The 12,086-nt window shown below is 31.7% G+C and overlaps 1 protein-coding gene across 10 annotated transcripts in view; it reads left to right on the top strand.

Moving 5' to 3' along the window:
- LOC106878657 (potassium channel subfamily T member 2) overlaps window positions 1–12,086 on the top strand; it is a 171,539-nt gene that overhangs the window by 150,438 nt on the left and 9,015 nt on the right. For 4 of the 10 annotated variants that reach the window (XM_089348902.1, XM_089348904.1, XM_089348901.1 and 1 more), the window contains 5 exons: window positions 1,736–1,847; window positions 3,610–3,714; window positions 5,316–5,399; window positions 7,683–7,832; window positions 11,615–11,792. In XM_089348902.1, coding sequence (XP_089205028.1) covers window positions 1,736–1,847; window positions 3,610–3,714; window positions 5,316–5,399; window positions 7,683–7,832; window positions 11,615–11,792 — 629 coding nt within the window. Of the gene's footprint in view, window positions 1–1,735; window positions 1,848–3,609; window positions 3,715–5,315; window positions 5,400–7,669; window positions 7,863–11,614; window positions 11,793–12,086 lie in introns of all 10 variants that reach the window. The other 6 variants (XM_089348903.1, XM_089348900.1, XM_089348899.1 and 3 more) reach the window with 2 other exon arrangements.

The following is a 12,086-nucleotide window of genomic DNA, read 5'->3' as shown; positions in this document are numbered from 1 at the left end:
TTTTGTTTGTATATATTTGTTTTGTATGTAGGCTGTTTGTGTATGCTGACACTTAATTGTTAATAATATTTTTTTTTAAATCTTCATGGAGTGTTGTTGTTTTGGGTTCACCCCATCATTGTTTGTTGTGTAAATTCGGGTTATGACCACCAGATTGTAACACTATATAAAGACTCCCACATTTATTTATACTGAAGATTTTGTTTTGTATCACGGTCCACAGTTTCATTCCATATTAAGATAGACAGAAAGTAATTGCTTTATTTTTATTGACAAAAATCTTTGTTTCTTCTTTTTACCCACTTCAAAATACTTGGAAGTTCTTAGCATGATGTGTATATTTTTTTCATTTCTCAAAATCAAAAAAGTGCCAAGTCTAAAATGAATTCAAATCATTCTAAATCAAGTAGATTGTAAGTCAAGCTTTAGGTTCAACTAAATTTATAAAAGTGAAAATGTCAGTATTTGAATTTCCATCTAAGAACTCTTACAATAATTAAGGTACAAATAAATTCCAATAAAAAATATCATTTAAAAAAATCAAATGTGCTTTGAGTATGTTTTTTGCCAAGAGTTTTTAATAACTTTAGATTTACTTAGCTTTTAATATCTAAAAGAAAAACTTTATTCAGTGTCATAGATATTTAAAACAATGTAAATTCAATTTTATCATTGATTTCTAGCATTTTCAGCTTGAATATTTTAATAGTTGATAGAATTATTTCTTTCTACTGATAAAAATTTTCATCTCCCCATTCCTTTTGCTTTTACTTCTTCTTTTACCATGTAACAAACTAGTAATTGTCTCTCAATAAATTGAAATGATTAATACATTGCAATCTTTCATAGAACAACAATACATAAAAACCATTTGTATTGTTGTTCCAAGATTCCCACCTTCTCTACTACAAACAGTACAATACTGCAGATCATCCAATATAGTATTTTTCACATTATAACATGCTTTACACATATCATACCTATTGACTACCAACAAAACTGAAGAAAATTATTAAAACATAGACAACTTGTGTCCTTTGAAGATCACTTATGCCTAATCTACTTCATCTCCTTTAGTAAAGCAGTTACATATCTAATTAGCTATAAACATCTATACACATCAACACCAGCCAGCAAACTGTTTCAACATTAATTATCAATGACACATTCAAGAAACACTTGTCTACAAAAGAAATAAGTATGAAGCCAATTGTCTTACTATGCCTCTTCTGAATTGATCATTAACATAATTGCTACACAACTCTAATAATATACCTACTAATCAAAGCAGAAGTTCCAATTGCTCATCAGCACTTCATATAACACTCCACTTCAGGATAGAATATTTAGTGTAACCAGACATATTTGAATGGATAGTTTAATTCTATATAGTCTGTTAATCTAGAGTACAGCAATTATTATTTTTTTAAAATTAATGTTCAGCACATGTCATAATGATTTTTCTAAATTGCTCTTCAGGTATACCTTTTATACTCCCAATATCTTCTTCCTCTTTTATGAGTTACATCAATGGATTTTTATCTGTAGATTTCTAGAGTCTCAAGTCCATTAATTTATAAACTCTATAAGTGCTTAAGATTAACTTAAGATTAATATTTCTATTAACTGGGTATAGCCTCAAGAATTTCTAACTTCCTTTCTTATATAGCCAGCTATAACTTATTGCTGAACCATTTCATCTAAAACAATTGGCTTTAACATTCTTAATTTTCAGGTTGTTTCCAAGTGCTAAAATATTAACTGAATTGGATCAAGCATCAAATATGAGATTCATGAACTTTAGAGTTCTTGATAATTATTCAATGCAAATTGCGAAATTAGAAAAAGTAAGTTTTGACTTTTCAATGATATTAGTATTGTAAGGATTGGTGTCTCTTCATGTGTCGTTTATATGGTTTTTATCTATATAATTCTTGGTTGTTTTTCTATTATTACATTTCACATATCAATTTTAAGGATATAGAAGATGAAGAAACCATTATTTTTTATTAGACATTAGATAAACCAAAATGTCAGGAGAATACAAGTGAATATGTACATTAATTTTTTATACAACTTTAAGCAAAATGATTTATACATGAAACATTTGTTTAAATAGGATAAAATTCAAAAGTCAAGGAATACTGACATAGTTTAAAGATGTTGTATACTGTTATCATTAATAATGAAATAAGCTCTTTATTATTGGCACAAAAGCCTCTGAGGAATTTTTTTACTGTCCTACCATTATTGGCAACATATTCTACTTATTTAGAGGGATCTAATTTCAACATCAAACAGCAGTATATTCTGACAACTTACTAAATATATTTTGTTTTGTTTACATGTGTCTCTTTATCTGCCTGATTTTCTCAATATATTATTTTTATGTATGCACATATCAGTCTGTTTGCCTGTCTGCCTATTTATCTGTGACCGGTGCAAAGTCCCAACAAGGCCAAGGGTACTGTGGTGGTGAAACAAAGAGGTAGACCATGCTATAACAACAAAGAGACAGGCTTGGAAGGACTGGGAAAATAGTGGTAGTGGAGAATATCAGATAGGGAAGCTAGTTGACAATTTTACAGAAAGTAGGAGATATGCCAATGTTCTACAATATGAGGATCAGAGGTGTGAGGTGTTCCAGATTGCAAAGCAATGTATCAGTGGGAAAAGAGAATTTGCAGATGAGAAATGTGTGTGAATGGATAATGACATGCTTGCACTTAGAGATTTTGAGAAGAAAGAGACATGGAAGTGCCACTATGAAAGGTTGCTAAGTGTGGAGAATGCATAGGAAAAAGAGATGACATTAGCCCTGTTTATATTCAGTCTTCTTCCCACCATCATCTTTATCTCTTAGTTATCACAATGCCTATTTATAAAGGATTGCCTCAAATTTGTTTGTACCCAATACACTATATCCTCACTCTTTCTGTACCATGTTATCATGCTTTTCTAGAGTGTGAAAATTGCAGTGCAGCATTATTCACAATTGACATTTATCACTTCCTTGCTTTTGTACATCTGTTACTATCCATCACTCTCTTTCTCCCCTTCTATTATGCTTACCCCAGTCACTCTGTTCCTCTCACCATACTCTTGTTTCTTTCCCCCATCCTCCTTCCTTCTTCTGTCATCAGTCTCTCTTCTATTTACCTACATAGTCATGATGCCGGGAGTGAATGGACACTCTATAGGGTGAAGTTACCTTGTTCCTTACAGAAGCAAAGTAACCTCATTAGTGCTGGCTCCATGATAAAATACACCCAACACACTCTGTCAAGTGATTGGTGACAGAAAGGGCATAGAGCTATAGACACTAAGTCAAAAATGAAACATATGAATGAGCCATCAGCTGGTGAATGGTAAAGCAAAGGCTATGACCAATCAGCTGATCAGTTGATTAATTGAACAATTGAGCAAGTAATGCTTAACCAATTTACTTATAACAACATAAAGTTAAATAAAAGTAGTTCATATTATCTGTTTCGACACATGATCTGACATCAAGAATTTTGCAAAAGCAAAAACAAAATATCAATTATATTTTATGATAAATCAATTATCTTTTCATATTTGTAACACTTATTTTATTTTCGATGATAGAAAATTGCAAGTCAAGTATCTTCCAACTTGTGTCACATGTTCCGGCTTCCCTTCGCTGCTGGCCGTGTTTTTAGTGCTAGTATGCTTGACACTCTTTTATATCAGGTAAGTAAATGATTGAATTTATTTAATCTTTCATTTCATTTTAATTTTAGAGGTATTGGTTCAGAATAATGCTCAGTTTTTCATCAGCACTTTAAATTGCAGAAATCAAACTTGTATTTTTTCTTTAGGCAGTCATATACACTAATCATCCTTCTGTATTTTTCTTATCCAACATCTAGTAACTCATTCTTTATGGTGATATGAGCACTACCTTATTTCATTTCTGCCTATTTCTGAATAAGATTAACCATTCTGCTTATTACCTAACACCAGACTGCAAGCAACTAACAAGGTTTCAACCCAAATTAGCATGAATTTTCATCTCTAAGTACCAATTTACAATACAAGTGACTTTTTCTGGTTAATTTTTACTCCTAACATGCATGCAGTTAACTTCTGAGGTCATTAATAGCATAATGAAGCTCAGTAGGTTAGCAGGATCCAAAGTAGGTGACATTGCCACAATATGATTGCTAAACTTGTTTTCTCCTCTCTTTGATGTATATTTCAGTAACTCTTTTACACTAAAATTAATCTATCCTTTTTTTCTGCATTTATATTCTCATCACTCATCTTCAGGTTATATCCTTGTGAGATACTTTAGCATTCATCTCCATATTTTTGGAATATATTGTCTGTACCAGTAATTATCTGTATTTTATCTGATAATATTACTTCGCTTTTTTAAATATTTTTCTCATCTTAAAAATATCAGACTCAGCTGATAAAATGATGGCTGTAGGTTCAATTCATAGCCTATCTCAGGAATATCACTTTAATATGTTTTACACAATGAAGATGAAAAAAATATAGTTCAAGAAAGAGACCTGGAATTAAAATATACTTAAACATATATGAAACATAATTTAATCAAGTTTATTATATATTTTTATTTTCTAAATTTGAATGGGCATCCAGCTGTAAAATTCATGCCAAAATTAACCTTACCTGTGCTTGTGCCACGTAAAAAGCACTGCATCCACCCCGCAGAGTGGCTGGTGTTAATAAGGGCATCCAGCCATAAAAAACTGTTATGTCTCAAGCTACTGTTATCTAGCACCTTCGGATGATCTCTACTCAACCGCTACTCAACGGCTACTCAACTGTCACTCGACACTCTACCACGGTCAGACTACCTCTATTTATATGTCTTGGGCGATCCTACTTCTTTGCTTGGGGTTGTCGACACAACAAAACCCCTGCCAAAACAGTCAGTAGCATAGGGTAGTTTTTGTACCTGGCCAACTCCTATGAACCATCCTACCCATGCATGCATGGAAGATGGATGTTAAACAACGGTGATGATGTCAATGAATATACCATAGAATATTTAATATAGTAATCTGTAAGACATATGGATTGCTATATTAAATTTCATGTTTTTGTACTTCTAGTAATTCTTTATTTCTATGCATAAACTAAAATTTAGTATGATAAAAACATCGATAAATTTTTCTTTTCTCCTTTTACTTCCCAAAAATATAATGCAAAACAAACAAATAAAAAATGAGAAAGCATTATGATTAGCACATTCATAGATCGTATTTTTTCTGTTCATTTAAATGTTATTAAAAACTAATTTTTTCTTTGGTTTATTTCAGACGTTTGAGAAAGGATATCTTATTGCATTTATTCGTCTTTTCTTGGGAATTGATTCCTCAGAAAATTCTGGACATCTTTCAAGTGTAAGGAAATTATTTTTCAAATAAAGTGCACCCATTACCTTGGTGAGAGAGAATTACTCAAATGACATGAATTATGAAACAAAATAACCCAGGAGATGTGCTAAATGCCATATATAAGTTCCTATTTTTATTATAGAAACAAAAATTTAATTGTTAGCAACTCTAAATGAGAAGAAGGGATAATTATTCTTTTATTCTTTTACCTGTTTCAGCCATTTGGCTGTGGCCATGCTGGAGCACCACCTTAAAGGGTTTTAGTCAAAGAAATCAACCCCAGGACTTATTCTTTGTAAGCCTAGTACTTATTCTACTGGTCTCTTTTGCTGAACCATTAAGCTATGGGGACATAAACACAACAGCATCAGTTGACATGGGGACAAACACAGACACACACACATAAATATATGCATATATATAAACGACGGCCTTATTTCAGATTCTGTCTACTGAATCCACTCACAAAGCTTTGATTGGCCCAAGGCTATAGTAGAAGTTACTTGCCCAAGGTGCCATACAGCGGGACTGAACCCAGAACCATGTGGTTGAGAAGCAAGCTTCTTACCACACAGCCATGCCTGCACCTATTAGATATTTAAAAATAACTTCCCTAAGTTTAACTGTGAAATTATTCATAATTTCTTGAAATTATCTCCCCCTTTTCTCAATCATGCTGACTAACAGTCACTGCTAGGTTTTATTTTCCATTTTCATCTACAAAAAAGATTTTACTAAATTAAGAATCTAAAATGTACAGCACTTTATGCACCATCCTTACTTCTGTTTGTTATATAAATTTAAGTTTGTGAGTATATCAAGTGAAGAGTGTGTGAATGAGTGGCAGAGAATCAGGTACATCATGTACATTTTCAGAGTAACATCCTATATCTATTTTAAATCTTAAAATCTTTGTTACTTTAGACCTTAGCTATGATATTTTACAATCTATAAAAAAGAAGTTATACTTTTTTTTAGCAAAGGATCATATTTTTTATTATTTAATAACATAAGTTGTTGATCTTGCAATAGCATAGCAGGTAGACTTTATTTTTAAAGGTAAATTGTGAGAAATACTATTGTGTAAGCAAGAAGTGGACTATATGAGGAATTTGATAGATATGTGATGCTATATATATATATATATATATATATATATATATATATATATGTTTTTTTTTTAATTCAACAATTGATTTTCCATCCCCTATCATTAAGATATATGTATATGTGTATATGAATAGGAATAACACCTGTTTTTCTAAACAGCCTCAGGTAAGTAAAATAGGGATTTTGTGCAAGAAAATTCATGATGATGATTTGGAAAATAACAGTAGCTCTGTTGTAGCTGTCATTACCTTTACTGCCCTTGTAACTATGATGATGAATTATAATGCATGTTAAGTAAATGTTTTACCAGATATAACATATTTCACTAGGTATAACATCTCTATGCTATCTGGGAGCAGTTTGTGACAGCTTGCACATGTTTAATCCCATTGGTTATCCATTGCTTTGATTTGTCTGCAAATTTTGTTCAGGATTGTAATAGAGACAAGCGATGTAATTTTATTTAGTGCCAAGATTAAATTTTTTAAGATTTAATGCAAAGTTGACAGCAACTGATGTTGAAGTATCATTGAGTGGATGTCTTGATTCAAAGGTAATAATTTGTTTAAGATAATTTATTAATGGTGTTCTAGTTAACTACTTTTGTATCAAGACATTTACAAGTAACTGAGCATAATTTTCATAAGCAGTATAAGGTGAAGCAAATTACGACCATATCTTGATGATTTTTGAATATTTTGTTTAGTAAGTAATCACTGGAAGTGTTATCTTGCTGAACTGGCTGGTGTTTGCTTAGTGGCTAAGAGCCTAAAGATCAAATAATGACTGGTAATAATCCAAGTAAAACCTGTGGACCATAAAAAGAATAATGTTTTATGAAGGTGTCTAATTAATCTTTAAAAATTCAATTTATTAAATGCCACATGTTGCTTGAAAGAGGTTGACATGCCGATGTGATGTGTAGTATTTTAGTCTCTATAGAGGGACTTGGTAGAAAATGATATTGTACATGTATAGAGGAGAACTTTTTTCAGAGTGGTGTGGATAACTTTATATTCTTTTTATTTTTTGTGTGGATGATAAGTGTGTTTTAAGCAAAGATTTAGACTGTTGTGTGGTTAGACTTTTATGATAAAGGAAATTTTATAGTTATGAATAAAAATTTTTGTTGTTAGTACTAATAATTTTGGTGATAATTAACATAGTTTTTACTTTCAGATTCAAGTTCGGAGAAGTACTTTGAATAAAATGACAACTTATGGAGAATTGTATAAGCATTTATGTGAAACAGTTGGAGAAATACCAATTGCTTTATATAGATCAGAACCTATAAATCCTGTAATGCAACAGTCTTTTAAGATTAAAGAAGTAAGCAAATATAAGAGGTTATATATAAAGGTACATCAAGTAATTATTAGATGTGAGATTAAAAACAACAAAAATTTAACTGTAAAACTTGTAACTCCTTATTTAAGAGATTTAAAATTTTTCCTGTTTTAGTTTAATTAAACTCTAATTTAAAGGGTGCCTTTATAGTTATAAAAATTTTGTAATCTATATGCAAGATAAATTTTTAAAATTCTAATATTCTTCCCTAAATTTAAACCAATAAACTACGAATCATGTACCTTTTGAAAGCTTTGTAAGAGATGTATACTCATGATTATATAACTACTAATTTAAAAACTTGACATTTCACCCTTACTCACTACCCCCCCCCCCCCCCCCCATCCTTGAATACTATCAAGAAAGGAATTTTTTTCCTTAAATTAAATCTTGAAACAATAGCTTCTGTGAAATTATTGTTTCTTGCTTAGTCATGAAGCTTGATATTTGTTTAGTGAGAAAGAGTAAACTGTGATCATTATACATTTCTCAAGAATGTTTATATAAATGGTTTTGTGATTAGAATTAAATCACAGACTCAGAAAACTTAAAGAATATCTATGGAGTTAATCCTTAGTTACCTCAGATAATGCTCTTTGAGTAATATATTTTCATTTTGAAGAATAGAATGTAATATCAATTTTAGTATTAGACTAAATAACAAAAAATTTGAAGAAGTAAACTTCAGCACAAATAATGAAATTAACTCTTTTAAAGGAAATTGATTTTTCTCACACTCATTTTAAATAGATTACAAATTATTTTTGCATTTTACATGTTGTAATCATTGCTAAAACATCTCAAAAATCTATGTTTGTAGCTTGTTACCATGGATTCAGTATCATTCATTGAAGAACATATTTTCTAAAAAAACAAATTAATTTCGAATACTTTTCTTTCTCATGATATTAAATTCTTGGGGTAATAAGTATTAAGATAATTATCTCCAATTTTGATATAAATGATTTTTTTATTTAAAATATAAAAACATGAATGTTACTAAAATGACCATTTCAACTTCCAGAAGTGGGATTTTATAATTTTACAAAATAATATGAAATTGTATAAAATTTTCAGAAAATGTATCAGAAATACATTTACATGTTAAAAGCAGAACACCTTTCAACCACTTCTGATTTACCATATATTTTTAAGGCAGTTGTTTATTGAGGTTTCTTTCCTATGATATCATCATTTCTACTCTCCCCAAGCATAATACAGAGGTATATGCATAATTCTGAATCTGACTATCTAAAAGGGAAATTTTATTTTATTAAACATCACAGATTCGCGCATATATCTGTAAAAAGTGTTTGAATGGCCAATAAAAAGTATATATGTTATTTACAGCGATAGAGAGACAGAGGATTCATAAGTTCCTTTGAAAGAATTCCTTCTAGACTGAAATTTATTAAACCACTTGGAAATAATAGCTTGAATAAAGGTGGCTTCATTCAAGGGACATGTTGTCGAGATTAGAGTATTTGATGTTGCTATTTTAAAATCCTATTGATCATGTAATATAGGAGTAAGCTAATATCTTGCTATGCTATATTGTAAGATTTTAGATGATTATGGACAAGTATTGGCTAAAGACTAGCATAATATTTCTTTTAGAATTAGTCCAAAAGTCTTGTTCACCTAATCTAATTAGTGATAGTACAAGGGTCAGCTGAAAAGTTCGTAGGCTTACCAAGATACTTTTATGGAATGTGACCAAATGAAGTTTATTTTTCAACATAGTCCCCCTTGCGGTCAACACATTTCTTCCACTGGTATTCCAGTGCTTGGATCCCATTGGTGAAGAAGCTTTCATCCTGTTGGTCAAAAAAATTCATCAGCAGCAGACATAACATCATCATCATCACTGCAACACTGGTTCCTAGCCAAATGTTTTCTCATGTTGGGGAACAGATGATAATCAGATGGGAGTAAAATCAGAAGAATAGGGAGAGTGATAAACCTGTTCAAAGTCAGTCATGCACAGTAGCCATTGACGCCAAGGTGTTGTGTGCGGGAGTATCGTCCTAATGAAACAAAATCCCTTTTGTCAATTTTCTTGGGTGTATTGTCTTGATAGCCTTTTGTAACTCCCTCAGCAAGTTGGTATAGTACTCTCCATTGATGGTGTGACCCTTTTGAAGATAGTCAATAAAGACAATGCCTTTTACATCCCAAAAAACTGAGGCATCACCTTCTCTGCAGATGAAATGACCATGGCCTTCTTTAGAGCAGGTGAGGAGATCTGTTTCCACTGCAAGGATTGTCTCTTTGTCTCTGGCTCAAAGTGATGAAGCCAACACTCATCCTGGGTAAGAAAATGCTCAAGGAAACCAGCTGGATCTCCCTCAAACACTGTCAGATTTTCTTGTGATGTGATTGGCCTGGTGTGCTTTTGATCAGGTGTCAGATGTGGCACTCACTGAGCAGAAAGCTTTGTCATGCCAAGTTCATTGTGCAGAATATTGTCTTCTGATTTTTTTGTACTAGTCTTACGTGGAAACACTCTTTCCATTGAATTTCTTCCATGTCATGCCTTAATCTTAATATCCTGTCACACTCTTCCAGCAGTTTCTGCAATGTCGAATCCTGATTCATTTCTAGTTTTGCTGGAATTTTTATTTGGATTTCTGCATCCCTTCTATCTATCAATCCTTGTGCAAAAATCAAACACTTGAAAGAATCTGGAGTTAGCATATCTAGTCTAAATCACTCACATTCTTTGTTGACTCTGCCTCTGTAAATAGTGAAGTCTTCATCTTCACTCTTTTCTATGTTTAAACATTTCCATCTAGTATTAAACAGGGAGCTCTTTTCACTAAACATTTTGCACAAAATATCAACTGTGTCGGTGAAATTTATGTTGGACTCTTTTTTTTGGCAGTATGAAGTCCCTTTACTTCTCATGCTCTGCTGGCTCTAGTTTTCTTAAAACTAGATGCGTTTTCATTTCGTCTGTCCAATACTGGCATCTGTTTTCAAAAATTTCTTGAAATCTTTGAAAGTAAGCCTCAAAGGTTAAACCTTCTTTGGGGTCATATTTGAATTTGCATATGGAATTTGCTACATAGTCAGGTGAAAATGTATTCTCTGGATTGGTTATCAACTTCATTATGTGTAACATTTGCTGCTGCAATCCTTGTTATTGTTCTTGTTGTTCCTTGAGTTGTTGTTATTACTGTTTTTGTAACTTAACTATCCCAGCTAACAAGTCTTCCATATTTTATGATTTTTGTTAATTTGCACAACAAAAGTTTTGTTTCTTTTTTGTAAAGATACTTAATTTTCCACATGAATTAGTTTAAACTCTTCATGTGAATGTTTTTTTCTTCTCTGCATAAATTTCTTTTTCCTCATCGCCACTGTTGTAAAGCAATCTTTTACCACTGTTGTATCTGTCTTTTGACAACAGTTGTCACTCTGACAGATATTGTTATATTCCAAAGTCGCCAATAGAATGGTTCCAGTTGTAACAGTGTTATTATCCTCAAACGGCTGGATTGTTATAATGTCCATTCAGTATCACAGTATAATTACTATATCAGCACAGACATGACTCTCAACACAGTCTACACATACTGTCGACCTTCTAGACCGTCTCCTGTTGATCGGCTACTGGTCTATTTATAATGGCTGCCTACTACCACTTTTTACCGGAAGGGGTCTACAGTTTCACTATGCAACAAATTCCAAAGTTAATTATTATATATTATATGTAAACCACTTTTCTTCATCAAGTAACATGTTGATTTTATTTTATCAAGGGAGAAGTAATGAACAATTCATTGAAAATCAAAAATTCATTTTCTGAACAAGACATGACCAAACCAAATTTAAGCAAAAGAAGGCAATCTTGGAGGATAACTACCAATGATAAACCTGATATTGCTAGTATTGTGACTGCAAGAATGGGTTGTTTGGATATGAAAACAACAGATTATAGTAAGTCCTTTCATGTTGTAATCATTGTAAATGATTAATTAAATTTTGGTCTCTGGTGTAACTGGTAAAAAGGGAACTGGTTGTTGTTGGAGTTGTTGGTCATCATTGATCTATGATCAAGCAAACATTTCAGCTATGATCCCAAATTTTTAGGATTATTAAAGCTACATTGTCTAACGAATCCTTGCCTTTTTATGTTTAAAGAATTTGTTGTTAAATATCTATGGGTCTGAGAAAGTGACAAAAGCAACAGTCCTGGTTTTTCTTGTTATGTTTTGTTTTGTGTAGTTTAAA

The sequence above is a fragment of the Octopus bimaculoides genome, chromosome 3, assembly GCF_046866305.1.
Source record: "Octopus bimaculoides isolate indiv1 chromosome 3, ASM4686630v1, whole genome shotgun sequence".
NCBI lineage: Eukaryota > Metazoa > Mollusca > Cephalopoda > Octopoda > Octopodidae > Octopus > Octopus bimaculoides.
Note: the sequence above shows the minus strand (reverse complement) of the source record. Positions and strands in the feature narration are given on the sequence as shown.